Source organism: Nipponia nippon, unplaced genomic scaffold (assembly GCF_047370975.1).
Source record: "Nipponia nippon isolate SJK-2023a ecotype South Korea unplaced genomic scaffold, ASM4737097v1 scaffold_6, whole genome shotgun sequence".
NCBI lineage: Eukaryota > Metazoa > Chordata > Aves > Pelecaniformes > Threskiornithidae > Nipponia > Nipponia nippon.
This window is the reverse complement of record NW_028262380.1, coordinates 83,549,347-83,571,309: the sequence shown is the minus strand read 5'-3', so window position 1 is coordinate 83,571,309 and position 21,963 is coordinate 83,549,347. Positions and strand designations below refer to the sequence as shown.

At 49.7% G+C, this 21,963-nt stretch overlaps 1 protein-coding gene across 1 annotated transcript in view; it reads right to left on the bottom strand.

Moving 5' to 3' along the window:
- Nucleotides 1-1,225: 1,225 nt before the first annotated feature.
- The window catches only part of LOC148051637 (uncharacterized), a 230,461-nt gene continuing 209,723 nt past the window's right edge, over nt 1,226-21,963 (bottom strand). The window contains exon 16 of the mRNA XM_087736880.1: nt 1,226-1,513. Within this exon, the coding sequence (XP_087593006.1) occupies nt 1,502-1,513 (12 nt within the window). The 3' untranslated portion in view covers nt 1,226-1,501. The remainder of the gene's footprint in view (nt 1,514-21,963) is intronic.

Sequence of the window (21,963 nt, the reverse complement as noted above, 5' to 3'; positions counted from 1 at the left end):
TGCAGGTTTACCACAAGTCACTTCTTTAGTAAGCAACACATAAGTAGGAAGCCATGACGAAGTTTTAGCAGAACTCTGGGAGCCCTGCATTCATTAAACAGGTCATGCTGCGGTACCGAAGGCTGAGGGCAACGCAGTACAGACAAGGGAAAACATCAGGCTGCTAACTCAGAACACGGCACATCGCAAGGACACACCCACGTACTGAAAAAGCCCCCACCGAACGAGTGCTCAGGTTGGTGCCTTCACTTCCACACCTGGCCGGCTGCGACAAACGTGAAACTTGGCAAGTTTTGGGGTGCACAGCCAACCAGTTAAAAACCAGTACCAGTTTCATCCACTTACTGAGACACACGCCCTGGATGATTAAAGAATACTAAGTATTATGGGGAGACTTAAACCAGCTGAAAACGCTGTACACGTTGTTCCTCACACCCATACCCAGCGAGGTCCCTCCTGAGCTGCGCCCCGACAGCGGTGGGCACCCCGAGAAGGGCTCCGGAAGGGCTGGAGGGGTGGCTGGCAGCTGGCTTCAGAGGCCAGAGGATGGGAAGAGCGGGAGACGGTAACAGGCTAGGACCGTTTGTCCGCTGGAAGATGGGGAGGAATTCATCGTGCTGTTACACTAGGGTGTAACTAAAAACTATTTCAAGGAAAAATCCAGGTGATAGTAGCTAAGTTCCTGGTCCATACTGGAAATTATGTGTTTTGTTTTTTCTTTCAGTGAGGTCAGGAAGAGAAGAATCATTTACAGTTACAAGATTTCGTCCCCAGTTTGCATTATTTAGTCTGTTTTTTTAACTTTTTTTTTTTTTTTTAAAGCTTTTCTTGCTCCGTTATCTTGACAAGGCACCGAACCACTTAACTCCTGAATAACAACGTTTTCAACTGAAGAGGTTCAAAGTTTCCGGACTACCTAAACTACCTCTGTCCCCACAGAAAACGCTCCCTCACACCTCATTAGCTTTCAGCTTATTTCAGCCCTGCTTTTAATTGCAAGGACTGAGAAGTAACAGATGGCAGAGAGAAGAAGAAAAGCACCTACTGACCCAGCAGGGCTACGTCTGCTGCTCAGGTGATGTGGCCGCGCAGCGCAGAGCGCACGCTGAGGTCGTACGCAGGACTCCGTCAGCGGGGACCGGGTTTTAGGCCTATTATTGCATGGGCTACAGATGAGATAGCTGGGTTTGGTTTTCCCACTGGAAAAGATGTCTCGTTTTCTCCATCTGAAGCTTGCTTTTGCTGCTTCCAAGATGATAGCGACGATGGGATTTGGTCCCAGGCTCTCTCCGCTGGCTCACGGCAAAGGCGTTTACGCTCCGCTTGCTTGGCTTAGGAAACGGCAGGCAGTGTCAGAGGCGCGCGCGAGGCCAGGCGAACCCCTCCGACAGCAGGACGGCGTCGCTCCAGCCACCTGAAGCTACCTGAGCGCGCTGATCTTGAAGGCCACGACGTCACAGGGTCTGGCCGCCTTCGCCATTTTTCTTACAGCATCTATGTTTTACGCCAGCCGCTGTGTAAAGACAGACACAGCTGAGACAGCCCAAGTGACCTGCCACAAAAGCGAGCGGATGAACTTCGGCTCTTCCCCCCCTCATTCACCAACTGCCCCTGTAGACATGAACGTAACGTATTCCAGCTAAGTGATTCGAAACCTCCTCCTGACTGGTTTCCAATCCGACTCAGGCTTCTAACCTGTTTGTAATTTTTTTTTTCTTCCTGAAAAGGTCATCGCTTCTGCTTTTGCCATTTTAACAGAGATTATTTAGTAGAGAGAGTCCAAGAGTGACTTTTCAGCAGTGGCTTGCATACTGAAGGAACCGACCCTACGCTAACTCTAGACAGCAGCAAATAGCCTGTCAAACCCACGATTCAGGGTCATACCCTCGTTTACAATTCACCACGAGAAGGGATGGTATCCAAGCCTGGCACATGCTGACATGTAAGTTCTTAGGTGAGGTAACCCTGATTAGATCTGACCGAGATCCAACTTCATTTCTCAACCAGGCTGTGATTTTTGTTTACCTGGATGCTGTGCTGCTACTGTCAGGTGGAGGAATAACTCTGCACTGGGCTTTTCCGAGCCATCCAGTGGAGGAACAACTGTACGGGGAGGTGTGGTGAGACAAATGATAGCCATGAGGAGCAGCTCCATCAACTGGGCTAGCGCTGAGCATGGGCATTTTAGCACTATGCATCCTAAAACTGTATTTCGTTACAGCCTCTATACGCAGATTATGGAGGGGTGGAGGAGGTTTCAGATTTGACCGGCACCCTGCCAGCAAACTCATTTTGGGGGCCAACAGAATAACTGACCGAAACGCGGGCCCATCCCTGGCGTGCCAGATGCTTGCGCTCAGCTCCTGCTCCCATCCAAAGCTCAATCGCAGACATTAGGCTAATCACATAATCATCCAGCGCGTGAGGTTCCCCCGCAAAGGATGGGGTAACAAGCCATCCTCTCTTCCCGCACAGCGTGTTTGCTTTTGAGATGGGAAACCCCTTCAACCGCGGAGCGCGCCCGACCAGTATTTATAGACGGCGCAACTCTGGCGTTCGGGACGTGACTCGGAACATCAAGCACTGCTACAGCAACAGAGAGTACAAAACCGCAAGTCAGAAGAACACAAGAAAGGTGTTTTCCACGCTATCTGTCTAGTTCGGCTTGAGATAGTATTACAAATAATGTAAACCCTCCGGAGTATGAAAAGCATCCATAATGATTTTTGCGGAGAAAAGAGACAGAATAAGAGAGGAGGAACTGGAATGTTAGACTTAAAATTTAGGGGTCATTCTTTCCTTCTAGCCATTTTCATATATCCATTCATTTCCCAGCAATATAAACTTGCATTTAGTTCATGAAATAAATGCCACAACCTACTATATTTATTTATAAAGGAAAGACATCAAATGACGTAAAGGAGATCAGGCCTTGTTGTAAGGGAAAAGTCAACAAGGTCACTATCCTGGTGGCTCAGCTAGAAAAACCAAACATACTGCTAAGTATTTAAAGGCGTAAAAGCCTTCCACTTCGTTTACAGAGGTCGGCAAGAGGCAGGTCCCCCAACAACACGAGCCTAGGTGCTGGGCAAAACCATCTGGTCACGCTTGCCTCTCCCGGGGCAAACGAATGCCCCGCTCAGTGCCCGAGCAGGGAAGGGCACCCCGGCCAGGGCAGCCGGGGAGAGGCCCCTGCCCGCGGCAGTTCTGGTCACGATGAACCCCGAGTACGGGGTGATGCCTTGGGATACGGCGTTTGTCCATCAAACCCAGACTTCAAAGCAGTAGTGCGTGCTTCATTCAAAACGAATTAGAAACACTTTTGCTTCCCTCCGGTGCTGGGAACGGAGGGGACCCTTCCCCAGCACCCTCCGTTGGAGAAGGGCCCCACATTGCGTGCTCAAGGGCTGGGCAGACGCCCCAAGGCAGGGCTGTCTCCGCACCGAGCTCTGAGCTGTCTCCTATAAGCCCACAACCACCCCCAAAATGACGCCACTGCCCACTGCCTTACTCCACCAACGCTCCCAGGAGCGTCAGGGCAGCCGCTCACAAGAGCAAAGGGCTCCATGGTGCCAGCTCTAGCCTTCAAACTCTCTTTTCCATTTTGTGCTAGCCAGTCATCGGGCTCCTTTTGATTGAAACAAACAGGAATCTCCACTTCAAGCCCAACAACAGCTAAACCAAACGAGTGGAACTTCTGGACACCCTTTACATCCCTGAATGTCCTATCTGCTGTAATAAAAGGCAATTCATCAGAGTTTGTTTGGAGCCGAGATGCAGGAACACCTGTAACTGCTCCAAAGGGGGCCATGGAAGAGTATTTTATTCATAAAGCAAGGCCGCTGATTTTAATTACCGGAGCATATAGATTATTCAAGAATGCTCACAAAGGACTTGCTTTAGCCGTCCCCGTGCCCCAGGAGACAGAGCTGGCAGTTGGGTGAACTGTTCTTCGACAGAAAGAGAAAATGTCAGTAACGTAACACAAAACGTGAACAGCTTTGAGGGAGGCTGCTAATGGCTCGCCTGAAGGACAGGGCAGGAATTGTCTAGCAGCAGGCTTACGCGCTGCACCCACACCCGAGCACAGAAAGGCCTCTTGAAGAACATCAGCAGAAGCTACCTGCCCTCATTTATGCACAGGAGCCACGGCAGCCGAGCGTGCGCGTTGCTCTGGTCTGTACTAGCACGAGTGTATTTTTCTATCATAGTGTCCGAGTCTCCCTGTTGATGCAGTAAATCATGTGAATACACTGCTGAAATCGAAAGTCCCAGCTAAAAACTCCCCGCTACTGCTGCTATTGTTCCGATTTTCCAAACCCTGTGAAATGGGGAAACAGATCCCCTGGAGGTTCTCCCTGCTGCTCTGTGCATCTTTGTGAAATCCAACGCAGCAGCCAAAACCAAGGGAGCAGCTTCGCTTTGCCACCAGCTCGGACCCTGTATTATCCGGACAAAGTCCTCGGCTGGTGCCCACGGATCCAACACCCACAAAGCTCCGGGGCTGCCCCTGCCTGCGCTGGCTGGGGACGGGCGCTCGGGCGGTGACAATACGGGTGGGAGAAGCCACTGGCTTCCTACAAACACAGCTCATTCTGCGCGGTGCAAAGGGCAGGACGGAGGCGGTTTGCAGAAATGCTCGTCAGTGCTTGATTCAGAGAAAATCTAATGAACAAAAGGTCAACTCACTCTAGCGTGCCATCGTCATCAGACACGTGCAAAGGCAGGGAAAATAATGATGGAGACGTACAATTTGGCTGTGCGTAAAGGAACGAGCCCTATTTTCTTTCCGCGTCGCATTCTGATCAGGCTAAACATCCCTCCTGTCTGCTTCTCCTAGCCAGTTTTTAAGGAAGTGTTCATCTCTTCACGGTTATTTCTGCGGGTTTTTTGTTCTCCAGAGTTTCTTCTACTTCACGAGGGAGACAGAACAAAGTGTGATAAAAAGTGTTGAAGGGTTGCCTGACCAAAGGTGAAGTCAAAGCAAGAAAGAAAAAGACTAGGCACTTGCCCAAATCACGTGTGCAGGTTGCAGAGATGAATTCAAGGATCCTTAGCGAGTGTGTACGGATTGGTTTTTCGTTTTCCTTTTTTAAGGACCCCCCCTTTAAAAGCAAAAGCGAGAGCGTTAAGCCTATCTCCAGCCCCATTAAGCCAGTAGAAAGACCACCTCCAGCATACAAATGCCGACCGCCACTGGAAGCTCCAGGTGTTTTCATGGGGAGGGGAGAGCTCTGTCTGGAGAAGCAGCAGCAAGGGCCGCGTTACGGCCGCAGGCACAGAGAGCCGCGCCAGGCCCAGAAGTTTTCATTCATCTTCGACTTGACACCACGCGCGCGGAGCCGGTGCGCTCCTATTGCTTCGTGCAACAGGGCTTCGTGCACACGAGCAGGGGTGCGGAGCACTCTGCGCACAGAGAAACTGCCCCTGTTCCCCAGACTGGGATGTCTCTGGCCTATTCCAAAGCTTATACAATCACTGCAAAAATTCCTACTGAAAACTAGGCTGCAGGGGTGGCACCTGGACGAGGAAAGCAGAGCGCAAAGGAGACTGATCCCCGCAGACAGAGCGTAACTTTTAACTGCCTTTTTGCTATTGTCTGTGGCCAAAACTCATGACAGGGACAGTTCAGAGGAGAACAGCAAGGTGGGCCAGAACCTCGCTTCACGACCCTCAGGACCGCTCCAGACGTGCACAAGAACCCTCTGGGGCTGAAACTCGGACCTGGCCATCTCCTCCCTCTCCTGACACACCCTGCTCCACCCCGCTACCTCCAAAATCCTCCCTGTTTCGGGGAGGCCAAAGAAAAAAATCTGGTACCTGCCAGGGTGCCCTTCTACAGCCAGGAGGTCCTCGGAGGAGATCCGAGGAGGGAGAACCCATCCTGGGGAGACAGGACCAGAGACACCTTGCACAGGGAAGAAGCAAGACTAACTGAGGCTTTGATCCCTCGTTCTTCAAGGCGACCCAGACTCCGAGATACCTGTGCGGAGCAGAAGACTGGGAACGCGCACAAACGAAAAGGGCTCTGCTTGGTCAGCCGGAAGGTGCGCGTAGTCCGGCACCGTGCATCCGACGATGGCCAGCAGCAGATGCCCAAGGCGGGCTATAGGAATGGCGTGAACGCAGAGCAATACGCCTCTGGGGAATACTCACCCCTACCCCCCCAAAAAATGCTCTAAACGGGCCCAGTTCATAGGAGTTGGGGCCCCGGGAGCCCAGCTCGCAGACAACACGTTTCCCTAACTGGGGGTGGCTACAATTATAGCCGGTTGAAAGGCAAAAGGCTTGCTTTGGTTTTGTCTTATCCTACCTGGCTGCCCACAGGCCCGTGAAGAGTCGGGCCTTATTATTACGCTGCCCTGTACAATGGAGGTTTTATAGCCCGACTTAAAAAGGAGATCTTTTCCCCGGGTGACCCAGGGCGGGGTGAGCATGGAAGAGCGCCAGGCAGGCACGTTTTTATGTGATAAATAATCAGTTGCACACTCAGTGTGTGATTCTTGTTAAAATCCAGCGCTGGAACAGCTCCCGAATCGCACTGCTACCACCTCCACCAATCTCTTTTGCATCTCATTGGCATTTGAGAACGTTAATTGACTCATTATTTCAATTCATATTCAGGGAAGGAAGTTGATTAAGGAAGGCAGATGCAGAATCTCCAGACACATTTGTAGCTGCGTTGTTGTCCCGGCAGTTTACCCGAGTTATTAGAATACTTAGGAGGTAATAGCCAGGAGGACCGGGAACGAGTCCTGGGAAGGGGGGTCCCTTGCAGAATTTGTTTTCCAACCCACGACGACGCAGCCTTGCCCTTCAGCAGACCTTTCCCTGCCAAAGCTCCAACAGAGCAGCAAATTCTGCCCGAGCACTCGGGCCTAAACACGAACTGCTCCAACACACCGAGAGACACTCAGCAAAGTACTCACTAGTGCTCTTCTCGGGGTGTCACTTGGCTGTGGACAGCCTTCCACAGATACTCTCCGCCGGTATTTCATTAACTAATATCTCATTCCCACCCTTTTTTTGAAAGCACAGGCACTTCCAGTAAAGGTCTGACTCGGGGCGGGGGGAATGCAGCAGCCAGTTTTCACCCGGTCTTAATCTATGTAGGTCTTTCAGTAGGGTCTGGTGGTGACCACATGAGAATTTCTATTATGCCACCACCACAACCCAAACAATCTCAAACTAAACCAAACAGCGGGATCTGTTTAAAGAAAACTTCTGTTGATATGCAGCAGCTTCACACAAATAAGGACAGGAGGACGAGCACCTTTGCTCCTCTGCTGTAGCGCAGTATCGTTGCTTTTACTAAGAGCCCCACTTGTCCCTACTCGTCTCTTCACCTTCAGGTGCACAAACACCAACTTGAAGAAGGAAAATATCCCTGATGGAAGTCTATTAGGAGTGGCACAGCAGACAATAACGGCTCCTTCGGAGCTGTTATGATCTGTCATGTAAATACATAATTAAGGACTTGTTAAAATGCAGATTATGTAAATATATATTAAGGGTCTTCTGAAAATGCAGATTATTGACCCATTGGAACCAAATGACTCCTCTGGAGCTCTTCATAAATACATATTTACACTTCGAAGCACAGATTACCAACCCAAAAGTCTAGTAGCTTCTCCTTCAGCGGCTTTTAAAACTGCCTGTAAATGTATCCATGTGGAGAAGAGACACTTCTAAAAAATTTTCTGGACAATTGCCATCTATGCGAAGGAGAGGCTCCTCAGCAGAGAGGGTCTTTTATTAAAATCCCAAAACAGTTGCTCAGTGCCTCTATCCAGCCGACGCTTCTTCAAGTTAGGAAACCCTGGACACGCAAACACACGCTTTTCCTCCTACCGTAACGAAAAGCGGCAGCTCAGCAGTACGCACTCAGGCCAACCTTTTCTGCTTTAAAAGGCAGTTAGCCGACAAAGTCATAGGATGCTAACAAAGAAAAAGATCAAGCAAAATTAAGAATAGCGTCTAAACCAGAAGAGCCTCCTTGCCCCAACCAGCATCTCTTCATCTCTTGCCCAGCCCCACAGACAGGTCTGTATCAGGGACGTTTTTGCTGCATCCTCTGCCCCGGGGCGGCCGGGAGCTGCAGGTGGTCAGCTCCTTCCGCTGCAAGTCCACAATTCACACGGGCATCGCATCTGTGTCTCTGTATACATTAATCCGTACCACTCAGTACGTCAAACCTGTACCCAGCTAAACCAACAGAGAGCTTGGTGGAAGTACAATTAAAACACCGGCCTCAAAGCTTTTCAAAGCAGTCCTGTGTTCCTCAGCTGAGTCGTGGCAGATGTCTGAGGCCACGCAGCAGACCCGGCTGCTAACAGAGGAGAAATCAGAAGCATCCAGTTGTCTGGACACACTGACCAGCCCTGGAGCAGAGACACCAGCCGATGCTAGATCGGGCAATTCCTTCTCCCGGGAACTCTACTCAACACCAGCTCCTGCCTCCGAGCAGCTCTGCCTCACTGCTCAGCCCGGCTTTGTCCGTGGGAGAACTCACAACTCCCTCCCCAATGAAAACATAACGGGCAAACAAACCTAACAACCCGTTAGTCCTCTCCAACTCTTGACATTTGTTCACAGCCCATGAATTCGGCAGAACACGGTAGTTACTAGGCAGAACTATGAAACAAGACACTAGGAACAACCTGCTGGAGGCTTGGCGGTGGTTTGGTTTTCTTCCCAAGCCCCTGTGAGGAAGGCAGGCCTATCAAATCAATAGCGCTACATCAGACGGTACCAGCTGAGGGCTTGGCTTATTGAATGCAGCAGCGGAAGCATCCTTAGGCATGCATTACCCGATGCTCCAGGCGGATTAGACAACCCCACCAAGGAGTCTGCTTGCTTAAGAAACTACTCTTCCATGACTTATAAAGAGAACAGGCTAATTCTATCAAAGGTAGCATAAAAAAAAAATAAATAAAAAAAAATTACAAGCTAACAATTATTCTAAAATCCAGACTGCATGTGGAGCCGTTTCAGAACCTGATAGATGCACAGAATTTCCATGGAAACTTAACCACTCAAAATGTAACACACATTTGCTAAACCCAAAGAAGTCAGAACCTGCCAAGGTAGATTTTGCCGACCAGAAGGGAGTTCTGCACTGAAAAAAACTACTACTTTTTTTTCCCACCCCCCTCTATGGTCCAGATAATGCATTAACCCATAGGGCTGATCAACCTTTACACACAGAAGCAGCTCTGTTTCTCTCCCTAAGACCAATCATGTCTCTAAACATTCACCGATAGCACGAAGAATACAAACTGGATTTGTACTGGCATCACTGTTGAAAACAGAGAGGGCTAACAACGTTCCTCCAGAGAAATACACACAGCGCTCTGTGCTCAAATCATCACTTTGCAACTGTATTGAACAGAATGCTGAGGTACCCGAGGCGAGCTGGGGAGAGAGACGGGGCAGATTTTGAAAGGTAACAAAAGCCAAAATTTGAGCTGAAGAGCTATATGCTAGCTCAGATCTTCACTGCTGCCCTGAGAGAGAATAGCTCTTCGGACATCAAATACGTAGGACTGCTTGAAAAGTATGATTCTATGTGCCTTGGAAAAGGGGACAGGTATCTGGCCTAAAATGATAAGAAACAAGAAACCCACCCGATTCCGCTCAATGTTTTGGAGGTGCTCGACTTGTAGTACCTCTCACTGTTTAGAGCTTGACATCTATGTCGTACCCCATCTCGTTCCGCTGCTGATAGCAAACTGTACGGCTGACTTTCACATTCGCGCCCGCTTCTCACGTCTCCCCTCTTCTTTTCCCCCCAAGCTGCCCGATCTGATAGATTACAAAGAGCTCACAACGCGGAGTGTAAAAGTCCACAGTGCCCACACATTTCTGTTCAGCCCGCTCGGAGTCTATAGGCCTTGTCTCACTTTGCAACGTTTCCACGTTATTTGCTGTTAACATCACCTTTTTCAAATGCAAAGAGCTAAGGGGAGCATATTACAACACACTTTTAAATGATGTTTTAGATGACTTTGGAAGCAAAACCATAGGTTCTCTGTGCCACGTGAAGCCAGGGAAACATCTCCAGGATGTTCCAAGTCTTACGAGATACTTCCGTGTATTTCGCCGCTACAGTTTCAATCAATTCTTTGCTGAAGTAATTGAACACCAGGAGACGGAGCTATCGGAGTCACCTGCCATTCAGGTTCTTTAAATTACCTCCGCGAATGAGTTCCCGTACCACAATACACCGCACGTTTCACAGTTGGCTTTACCTTCTGTGTTGCAGCACCTGTTCCGAGCATAATGTCACAGTGTGAAATTCAGAGGCTCTCTTGGACGTCCCTGCTCCTATCAGCCCTCGATTCGCGGCCCTCTGAAGTCACGGCCACGCTGTCCCTTTGATCAGCGTCCGCGGATCCAGCGTTCGCTGTCAGCCTTTGTCAGGCGGTACCGCAGCGGACGCTGGAAGGAGGCGGTAACTGTACATTGAACAGAGGAATGAGCTCCTCTTACGACGAAGAGACAGGGGACTTGGTGCTGACAGGTTGAAAATCCGACCTCAGCTTTTGGGAAAAAGCAGTTTGCAGAAATCGCTCCGACCCCCTCAGCCTCGCCCAGCGCCGTTTCAGGATGTTAGCCTGGCTGGTCAGAAACACTCTGACGGAACAGGCTCCTGTCACACAGCGACAACCCGTCAAAATTGAAACGTTCAGCATGTTTTGACAATATATCACTTCTCGAAATGACAAAGGAACTTCTGATAAAGTGAATTCACTTCATTGCGACTTTCATTTTGATGTTCCCTGTTGAAATGACTTTTTCGTTTGAACGTTTTGTATTTCCAGATGAAAAAAGCAGTACTAAGAGAACAAACCATTTTGATTGACTGGGATATTTTTTTTTTTTTTTGCAGAAAAGAGAACAATAGCGGTTGTAGTAATCGTTTTGCTAGGCTCCATTGCAAAAATGAAAGGTCACAATTTTCTCTATGATCTTTAGAATACAATCTAGACTTGATTTCAGGTATTAATTACAGTCTGGCTGACTCTGGAAACCCCATGCCGCTGGTGATAATGGTTTTTAGAAGTGCAGGCGCCTTTTTCAGATGGGCTCTCTTTGACACCAAAGCCTGACTCTTCTACCTGACTATCTTCTCTTCTATCTACTGATTATCCAGTACCTCCGCTTCTAGCGCAAGAATCGCCGCCGTACACACAAAGCCAGATTCGCACCCCAAGACGCGAGGATGTGCCAACGCGCTCATCTGAATTTGGACTGCCTTTGGTTCACGCAGCTGCCTTCCGAGTGGCAAAGCTGGCCGGTTCAGGGGTCTCTGCAGCGCGGCTGCTCTCTGCCCTGACCCCGCCGCGCACAGCCCGAGCTGCCGAACGGGCTCGGTGTGCAACGTGCGCCAGGGCTCGGCCCCGACAGCCCCAGCGCACCCAGGTGGCTGGGACGGGGGCGTCCCCCCTCTCAGAGCCGAGCCTGCCCTTCCCGAGGGGACTCGGAGGGCCCGACCCGGGCGGTCAGCGCGCAGCGATACCTGCGGCCTCGGGCCGCGCCGGGGTAACGCGCAGGAGGCTGGCTTCAGCGGGCTGGGGGAACAGGCACAATTACGGGAGAGGCAGGAACAGCAGGAGTTAAACAGAAGTAGCTGCCACACCAAGTGCTTTAGGGAGAATAAAAGCCATTCTAAAAGAAAAGCTGGCTTCCTGACAAACACGTTCCAGCAAATATGATTATCTTTAAGGTCTGCTGCTTTACCAGTAGTAACTAATAATAACAGACCGCCCTGCATGAGATACTGGGTGTCTGAAGACTGAATACTTACTGTAAAAACTCTTATTTACTCGCTCTCTCTAATTACCAGTTTAATGCAAAATTTGTCAAGTGCTGCCATGTGCTTGGTGTTGCAGGAATCGGAGGGTGGACAGTCCCTTACAGTCTAACGACGGCGTCCTCCTTTGTCATCTGCATCTCTCGGCGGTATAAGGGGGCAAAAGACTGGCTTCCCGCTGTGTATTTTTACACCCCTGTTTGCAACTGGGTGCAGAGGACCAAGCGCGGCCCGCTCCCTGTCCTGCCCAGGGCTGATGCTGAGGAGCTGGGCGACCGCTCCCCTGGCGCCAGTCCCATGCAAACTGGTCCATCAGAGCTGCGCCAGCCCAGAGCCGTCGGCTGCTGCTGCTGAAGGCCGGGAGCAGAGCAGGGAGCAGAGAGGGCACGGCACTGTGGGCACGCTTCAGTTCACAGGCACAACTAAGGAAAAAAAATGTTTTACTTCAATCCATGACAAAGATGGATTGTGCAATTCAAAATAAGACAGAACTAAGAAAATGCAGAAAAAATTCTCCTATAATTTCTTTCCCCGTTTATTGTGCAGTTATACCACTGTAGATTCTTCTAAGAAAAAGGGACTTTACAAAACCAAAACCCCACCAAACCCCAGCCTTCTCCAGCTACTTTTGTCCAAATTACTTGGAACCAAAGGAAGAGCCAGTGCATCATTAACGAAACAAAGCAAGGCCAGGCCTTCCAAGCATCTCGGTCTCGAGCAGACCACAGCTGTTCCCAGACTGGAGGGGACAAAGCGCCTTGCTTTTACACATTGCTGCTGCTACGGCTTCTAACGGCCTAGGCTTCTAACGGCACTATTCACAATGGCTAACACATATTTTCACCTAGATGACTTTCTCTGAGAAAGCACGAGACGTAGCGCTGGCCCGGGGGGAAGCAGGCAATGGCACCAGCTGGAAATGGGCGCTGGGGTAAGGTCTGCGTGTTCCTGGGGTCAATCTCCTCCTTTTAGCTCGCCGAGGTTCTGCCAGGGGATCTCGCAGAGCGGACGAGACCCACCAACCAAGCCTCGCCGGCGGAAGGGCACGCGCTTCGGCTGTTGCTGCTTACGGTGCAGAGTGTGATCTGAACTGTAGCTGCTTTGGTTAGGGGAAACAAACAAGCTGACAGCGTTATCTGGACCCACTTCTCTGCTCGTGCTGGGAAAAGACATTTCAGTCTAGGGCCCCTTTTCCTGATAAAGTCAGATGTTGGCCTTAACTACTGCTTCTGATTGCCAGTATCCAGAGTCTAAGATTCCTTCTTTCTTTTCCATGGAGCTGGTGATATTAGTGTAGGTTTTCCTTCTGTTTTCAATTCTTTGTCCGTGACAGATTTCACAGCAGGAAACAGTTCTGTGGCATATGGCCACTAAATTACAGAAACTTCAGAAACTTCTGTCCATGAGTTAATTTTAAAACTGAAGAAAGAGAAAATTCTTTTAAAAAACTAAGCTAGACCACATGAAATCCTTTCCCTCTTTACCTACCCTTAAACACGACTGTCTCCATCCCGGCTTGCAGAACAACTCCACCCTGGCTGTTGGATCTCCCTTTTGCAGATCAGAAGGGCAGGTATTACCGCACGCCAAGGGTATCAAAGAGCAGCTACCAGCACCAACGCACGACGCCAGCCCTCAGCAGGCCGGGCAGGCGTGGCGACAGATTAAGGTGTACAGAAACCATTTCTTATCTTCTGCAGTGACAGCTCTATCGAACAGCTGATCCTAGAGCACACCTGGGGCAAAACCTCGTCTCAGCTTGGCTCCGAGCAGTTCCAAGCCGAGAGGTCAAACGCCTTCACGAGTGGCTCTAAGGACATCGCGCACAAACCGGTGATCTGTTTTCAACAGGCAAAAAGTGGAATTAAAGTTTTGTAAGGGTTTGTAAGCGACAAAATGCTCTGTAAAAGCGTGTGACGTGTTCATAGACGGCATAAAATTCTGGAGATGCATCACGATGAGGAAGGAACTGAAAAAACCATCAGAAAAGGAAACTCAAAGAATTTACAATCCAAACCCACCCGAATCTCACGGAAAACCAGACAAACTAAACGCACATGTCCATTCTGCGCACCTTCCCTTTTCTCTTTGCCCTGTGCCAGGACAGATTCCCCTCACCTAAGACTGAACGTGGTCCTTCTGGAGTACATGAAATAGCTCTGTGGAAGCAGGTGGTACAAGTAGATTGTGCCTTATGGCTCCAGCCAAAATACCGTGCAAAGAGTCGCCCGATTTTTTAAAGAAACTTTACAAGGGAGGAATTAGGCATACGTAATGATTAAAAATGAAGGAGTTGACCTATGATTTCTTGTGAGAACACACAATTATTGATGCAAAGGCTCCACCACGCAGGGTACTGGTGAAAGCAGGACAGCGTCTTCGTAACTGTACCGGCCAACGCACGAGCAGCGCTGCTCAGGCTGGGAACAGGGAGCAATAAAAATGGACTGAGCTCCCACCAAAGGCAGTGACACGGCAGCCATTTGAGGGAACGTCACCACGTGATACGGTGTGTGTCACGGAACCAGGCAATTAACAACATTTTCCACAAACACTGCCTCAGCTACACTGCTCAAACTGGATGTGCTATCACCCGTAGGGGACCCCCCAGAGGATGACGCTGCCCCACCGCTAACCACCGTACGCGATCAGCTACCCTCCAGCAGCGAGGAGCCAGTGGCAAAGCAGGCGCTTGCCACGCGCTGTCGCTACTTCTGAGCCAGGCGCCGCGGCGCTGCAGGCCTGCGGCTCGCCCCCCGTTCCCCTAAGGGCCTGGGCGCCCAGTCCCACGCAGCTATTCGAGCAACACGATGGCACGGGCAGCGCAAACCCCACCTTTCTTTGCCGGGGCTCGAGCTGCGCGTTGACCGCGTAGCAGATCGGCGTGGGGCACGTCCGCGGCGCTACGCCTTGGCAGGCGGCGGCCGCGGGGCTGCCAGCAGCTGCTCCCGCCTGCCCGCCCCCGTGGGGGTCTCCGCGGACGGAGCAGTCTGGAAGCCCTTAGAGCAGGGAACCACAAAGCGCGACACACCTTCCTTCCCGCCTCGCCTCAGCAAACGACGAGGGCAACGCGCTTGCGAGAAGCAAATACAAAGCAGCCTTTATGTGCTGGGGCACACCTAGCAAAGCAGACCTCAGCCTCTCTTTTAATGATGGTGTCCCTATAATCTTGGGGAGTTGTTATTCTGTAAGCCCAGAAGATTAATGCTGCCGTACAAACGGTCTGATTGGATCTGGCACAATCAAGGTTTCTTAGTGAGAAAAGGCACAGTTTCCTAATGCGGCTGACAGAAAGCCACACTCAGACCTTTTCAAAGGCTTTCAGGAGTTATTATCACAGATTAACCATGGCGTGAGCAAAAAGGTTTAAAGTCTTGTTTATAGTTAGCCCATGGCTCTAAATTAGCAACTTATCTCTTAAATGATCATTTGAGTCATAGGCGTTAATGAGTCAAGTTTAGCCAGAAGGGGCGAGGAAGAAGGGAGAAAGATCTCAAGCCGCTGCTTTGCAAAAAGGCAGTATGAAAATCTCAATAATTTCTCAAGTCAAATTGTATTTTAATCAATGCCTCCCAAATAAGATGAAGAAGCCACACTGTGACTTTCCCAGCTGTAAAAAATGGAAGTCTGGTTTCACATTTGCATGATTTTGAAGGTCAAATGCCTGCTATCCAAGTCTTACTGATCCATATGGACTAGAAATGCCACAATATGCAATCATCATGAAGGCAGATTGTCTCCTGTAAATCTGTCCTTTTTGTAACACGTTCAAAATGTACCGTATTGGATGGATTATAAATCCATTCAGGAAATACAAGCAATATTGTACCGAGCGCCTCCGGTTTGTGAAAACCCATGCGTACGGGTGAATATGCACGTATGCGCGCGTGTGTCTGTGTGCGGATCCGTGAGAGGGAAGCGGAGACAGATGGCCCAGTCCTGCCCTCACCGAAGTCGACGGGAGTTTTGCCATCCACTTCAGAAGACGGAAGCTTGGATTTGGGCAGAAAGGGGCTTTTATTAGCACAATGCTTATTCGATCTGCGTTTAGAAACGAAAAACGCTTCCTCGTACTGGAAAACAAAAATGGGCAGGGCTGTCGGGAAATTCTCCCCGAAGGGAGCATGCTGCTATTTGTCTAGTACCTCCTTCTTGGTGAAACGGTCTGGGCCGCGTGCGTGGCTGTGAAGCAGACGACGACAGTACTTTGTCTCCTGCATTCCTTGGTCCAGGAGAAAACGCGGGAACTCTGTTTCGCATCGGACCGTTATTCGTCATTACACACGATCAGCACATTAGGGACTTCCAGGTGACACAGGTTTTTCAAACATTGCAGTATTTCTTTCGAGGGAAGGGCTGGAAGGTCACGGCTCTCTATTGCAGCCTCAGAGCGCACAGCATTTTCATTTCTCAAATTTAACAAATCACTTTACACATTGCCATTTTTTTCTTCCAGCACATGTAATTGAAAAGAGACATATGGAGACCAGCATGCAAACCCTGCAAACATTTCAGCATAGCTTCAAAACTAATGCTAATCAATTTTTTGGAACTTCTTCCCGCCCCCCCCCCCCCCCCCTTCTGTTAACTCAAGAGCAAGTTCGCAGGAACCCAAGGTGGTTTTTCTACGACAGGCAGCGTCAGAAGCCTCGGTGAGTGACGGGGTGCCTCCCCACCAAATCCTCCTCCTCTTGCCTTTTTTTTTTTTTTCTTTCGACCACATGCACACACACGGTCACCCACAGCATTCACGAGAAAGCCTGCGACTTGCTGGCTCGCAGAGCTCGGATCAGCACAGCTGGGAAACCACAGACTGACAACAATACAGCCGTACTTGCATCAGACACCGGCTCCCCTCTCTTTTCCCTATGTCCTTGTCAAGAAAAAAAAAAAAATCCCGTAATATACGCTATCAAAAATCTCCTCCCGCATGATTGTGCTGAAGATTACCTGAGAACAAGGAAGGCACAAGATGAACAGACCTTTACAACAGAATGTGCATCTGCCAAGACAAAAATACCCAGCGAGCTTCTGGTGCTGGCACAGTGACAGTGTAAGCAAGCTGTCTTTGCAATGATTTTGCAAATGATCCATTACAAGATTCGAGTACGAATTCTGCAAAGGCCGTAAGGCCCCAAGGGCAACACATACTATATACCGCCACCTCAGCATTCACCAGATAGACAGGGCTACGGGCGAAAAAGAAATCCTTCCAAGACTTTTTGTGCAAATGCTTTGCAACAGACTTGCGAGTTGTTTTTTCCTCTCTCTCTCCCTCTCTCTCTTTTTGTTCAGTTGCCTGGCATTTGCTAACCCACAAGCTGCTGTTTCCCTTTCCAAAGAAGCTCTGATGGGTGGAGGGCCAGGAAAAATTAGCCCAACTGATGAATGCAATCTCGACAGAAAATATGTTTTTTATCAGAGACCACATGTTGCCAACAGCAATTAAAGTAAAACTGGGAGATTTCATCGGATATAAGCCTGCATAAAAACCCCACAGACTCACTTATCAGGTATCTGTCAGCTCAAGGGGATTACTCCTGTGCTCCGGAGGCTGCCCGCAGCCGGGGAAGGGGCAAGCCCGGCTCGGGGCGAGCGCCGGAGCTCCGCCGGCAGCGGCGCAGGGCCGGCCGGGCAGCGCGCTCAGCCCGGGGCGGCGGGAGGGCCGCGGGCGAGAGCCCGTCCTCGCGGCTCTTCAGGCCGAGCGCCTCGTCTGCTCGGGAAGCACGCGTCCTCTTGCGCTGGTCCGCTAACGGGCGCGGGCCATCGCATTGAAGACAACAAAGGATGTCCTGAGGCCGAAGGGGCAGAAATACTAAGAGAAGCACGCGTGCTCGCTGGGATCCAGCTTTCCAGCCTAGCGCTGCAAGCGTGAAGCGCGATCGCTGGCCTCAGAGGGAAGCTGTCCTTGAATCACAGCCGTGGTAGACCAGAACCCGGCTTTGAGTTCCAATGAACGAGCTCGGGGCTGTATTTTTATTTACAGGGCCGTGCCATGCTTTTCAAGGAAAAAGTAAGAGTAACCAGACAGAGCATTGAAACTCCAGCTAACGAGACCTTTCCCTCATTAGTGCTATTTTTGTTACGTAGGTTCTGTTCGTGAACTGGCTGGGGCTAGGAACCTCCGCCATGAGGTGAGCTAAATAAATCATGGCAATTGGCATTTTAGTACTGAAGGAGGACGGAAGTTTCCGTAAGGACCGTGAATCATTTTCCCAGCTATCCTTTGCCCACTTTGGCAAAGAATCTACCAGGATTATTTTCCAATAATTGAAAACATCTGGTAAATGTTATTCAACCACGTCTATTGCCCTTCATCTCAAATAACTACAGTACAATGATATACTTAAAAACTCACGGTGACAGAGAACACCGCTTTGCATCCTCTCTGTATTATCCGTCAGGTCCTCTCAAATGAGCTAGAATAACCGCAGTTCTAACGGCTACAGTGTTCGTCTAAGAGCACGCAGCATACGAAGCAGGCAACCCTTAAGGAACTTGGGCTCTCCGCGGAGAGCGAGGGACTCTGTCGTTACGAATATACTCTCAGTGGTACTGCAAACCACGCAAAATACAGCTCTCCTGCCCGAGGCCTGCGACGGAAGGCTCCAGCCTTCCATCCAGATTCACAGTGCCTGATCCAATTCCTGCTGAGGCGAAGAAAGGATCGCATCGCCTTTCTTAGCCGTATTCACAGGATTTATTCCCAGATTTGCGTCCTTCGGCTTTGCTGAATTGCGCACCATGGACAAACGTTGGGCGAGTTCCTCCATTTTCTTGTTGACTGTCTTCAGAAACGCGAATACACGTGCCGTGGGAAGCTGTGCGGTAAAGAAAACAGGGTACGCTCACGGCGGACGGAAGGGCAGCACTGCGAACGGATCCAGACAGGAGAGGGCAGCGCGCAGAAAACAGGGTAAGGGAACGGTACAGCAGGGCAAACGGCGAGGAAGTACGTCGGGGAGATGGGAGACCACAGCCCCTTCACAGCTATGAGAAAGCAGCAACACAACAGGAGACAGGGGCTGACCGCGATCCGTAGCGCAGATCTCCGCGCACCGCCGCTCCGAGGAGCCCACGGTGCCGGCTCCGAAATGTAAGCGGTCTGGAAGCGAAAAGCCGTTTTCCATCTATCGCACATGCTGACTCCTACAGTGATTGCCTGCGCTAGTAAAAAAAGAGACTTCTCAAACAAAATAAGCCTAACGCACTCGCAAGTTAAATATTTCCGAAGGTGTAGTAGCCAATGCAGGAACTTTGAAAGGCATGACAGAAGGTAAATGTAATTCTAGTGTTAAAAAAAACCAACCTCACAGACTTGAATAAATGAACTTAAAACAGAAAGACAGCAAGCAAAAAACACAAACGTGCTCTTTTATGAGAAAAAAAAAAAAAGCCTGTGCTCTAAGGCAGCATCGGCCAATCCCTGGTGCAGCCAGGTCAGCCCGCGTACCTCTGTAGGAGCACAGGCAGCCCAGCCAAGCCCCCTCCTTTCACACAACCCCTTGCTCACCAGCTGTCCGGCAGCCCAATTTGAAGGGGAGGGAGGGAGGTACATAGTACTCAGCAACGTCTACTGTTTACAAAAAATTACTGTCCGCAGACTAAGTAGAGACAAAGGTTCATTCCTTCCCATCCCTTCCAAAAACGTTTACTATCTCCAAAACTATTTCCTTAAGGGAAGAGGATTCCACCCCAGTTTGCTGACTACTCATAATAAACATGACCGGGAAATCAACGTGAAGGGCATGTTGCAGATACACGGCACAAACAGCCTTTTTTTTTTTTTTAAGCAAGTTTTTTAAAACAAACAACACCCCCCCACCCCAAAATAAAACAAAAACCCCCAAAAAAGCCACTGAAGTTCCCAGTCCGGTTAGGGTGAGTTTTCAACTAGCAGCATCTCGGGAACAAGGGAACGGATAAGATGAATTTTAGGCACCATTCCTCAAGTCAGAGAAGAAAACACATCTCCTCACCCAGGGAACTGGGCTACGACACGTCGGCTGTGCACGGTGCCGGAGACTTGCACTAGCGGCGTTGCACTTGGGCTTCGGTTAGGATGTCCCACGCGACACGCGCCTCCCCGGTAAGCTGCACTAACTCCACCATGCGTCTGAATTCTTAGGCCAGAAAGGTGCGTTAAAACACAGAGCTGTAGTTGCTTTCTCTTCTTAAGTTGATGCCCAGAGAATTTATTTTTTTGACTAGGTGAGCCAGAGAAGGACAGGTCCTGTGACCTACCTACAAATTATTTTTAAAGCATCTGTCTAAACAATTGTTGTTAGTACCTAACAAACCATTACAATTGCATACATCTGCTTTTGTTACATGATCAAACTGAAGCAAATACAAAGGTTTAGAGTACATATCCAGCTTTCTATTTCTACGAGCCAGAGATTTGTTTTAGCCCTGGATCTGAAGATTTTGCAATAACCCCCGGAGAGACAAACCAGGGTTCCCGGACAACCTCCTGGACTCCGTGGGGAACCAACTTCGACAGTGCGAAGATCTCAGCCTAGAAGCCCTTACTGACTGCTTTAAGACTTTACAATTAACTAGCAGTATCCACGAAAGGAGCTCGGAGAGAGTATTCTTCCGGACTTAAATATGCAGATCATGTTATTACAGATTTATGTCACTCTCTCCATGTAGTCATAAATGCAGAGACATCCATACACTTGTACACAGAACTCAACCAACTAGAGGCTATAGCAAGCTCCGATGTTTTGGACACAGACAACATCTGGAAAGGCTTCTACACCAGCACACCCACCGGTGCTGCGACACGCCGCTGCAGCGCCATTTCCCCGCGCCACCGCGCTCTGTGTTTATGAGCTCCAAACCCCTGCGGAGCCCCTGTTCCCCAAGATCAGCATCTCGCGCTACCAGCACCGCCTCCATCCCGCACGGTCAGAGCTGCAGCGGCAGCGAGGCAATGCACCGTGAAGCAATCGCTGCTGTAGTTTTTCTTCCTCTACAAATAATACTCAGCGACGAGTAAGTTGAAGCTGGCGTAACTCCACCGCCCGCAGTAGGCTGTGCGTTGATTTACGCCTTCCAAGCATCAAGCCCGTTTTTACTGGAAGGCATGCAAGTCCTCAGCTAGAACTGCCTAACCTGACTCAGCTGAATGTCAGATAACCCTAGCAGAAACAAAGGCAAGGCTAGCAGCTCAGCTCAGCTCCCCGGGTCAGCCTGAATCGGAGGGAAAGCTGCTGACAGAGAAGATCCTTTAGCAAAAGCTGCTAAAAGAGATGCTCAAAGAGCAGCTAGAAATGGGAGAGCCCATGCCTCTGTGGGGTGAAGAATATTAAGGAGAGTATAGGGACATATATTTAAACGCTCATCTTAATATTTTTAAGTCCATATTTAAGCTAAACCTAATAATTCTAAACCCCAGGCTCTGGGAAATGACACACACTTAAAATAAAATCATGGGTCTGGTTTGCACTTACTCTTCCATGCCTTCTTGTGCTCGACTTTTTGCTGCAGGGTCCGCCTACCCTGCACAGTCAACTTTCTTCTCGCTTGGGCATCTTGACAAGTCTTTTAGGGTTTTTTTGTTTTGTTTTAGAATTATTTTTCTCCTTCTTCCCTTTTCCTCTTCTGTGCTTGCCTCCTCTGTTTTCATGCAAGTGTGGGAAGGCCCCCAATCCTTTCCCTGGGCCCACACGACACTATTCCAGGGACCAACAACGCAGAATTTTTTCAACGCGTACATCTTTTTCCAGCTCCATCTTAAGGCCAGCTGGCTTGTGGTTTTTGTGTCGTCCCCCCCGCCCCTGCATTGCCAGAGCCTGAACATTACTGACAGATAATCATCTCCCGTTAATTTCTAGACTAAGTCTATTGGCTGGCATTTCTGCCCCTGTCCCCACCTTCTCTAGAGCGGTTGCCTCCGTGTAGGACTTACAAGCAGAAGACATCGGAGCAGTGTTATTGCATCTGCATGTGCTCTTGGGTCTTTTTTTCCCTGTTTGAGAAGACAGCTCAAACCTTGGTTTCAAGTTAACTTAATCGTGTCGTTGGAACAGAAAGGGCTGTTCATTATTTGGGTTTTTTGGTTTGTTCTGATCAGTGAATTAAGGAAAGCCTAACAATCTTCACTCGAGTAACCCAAGGGCAGACAAACACAAGCTGCTCAC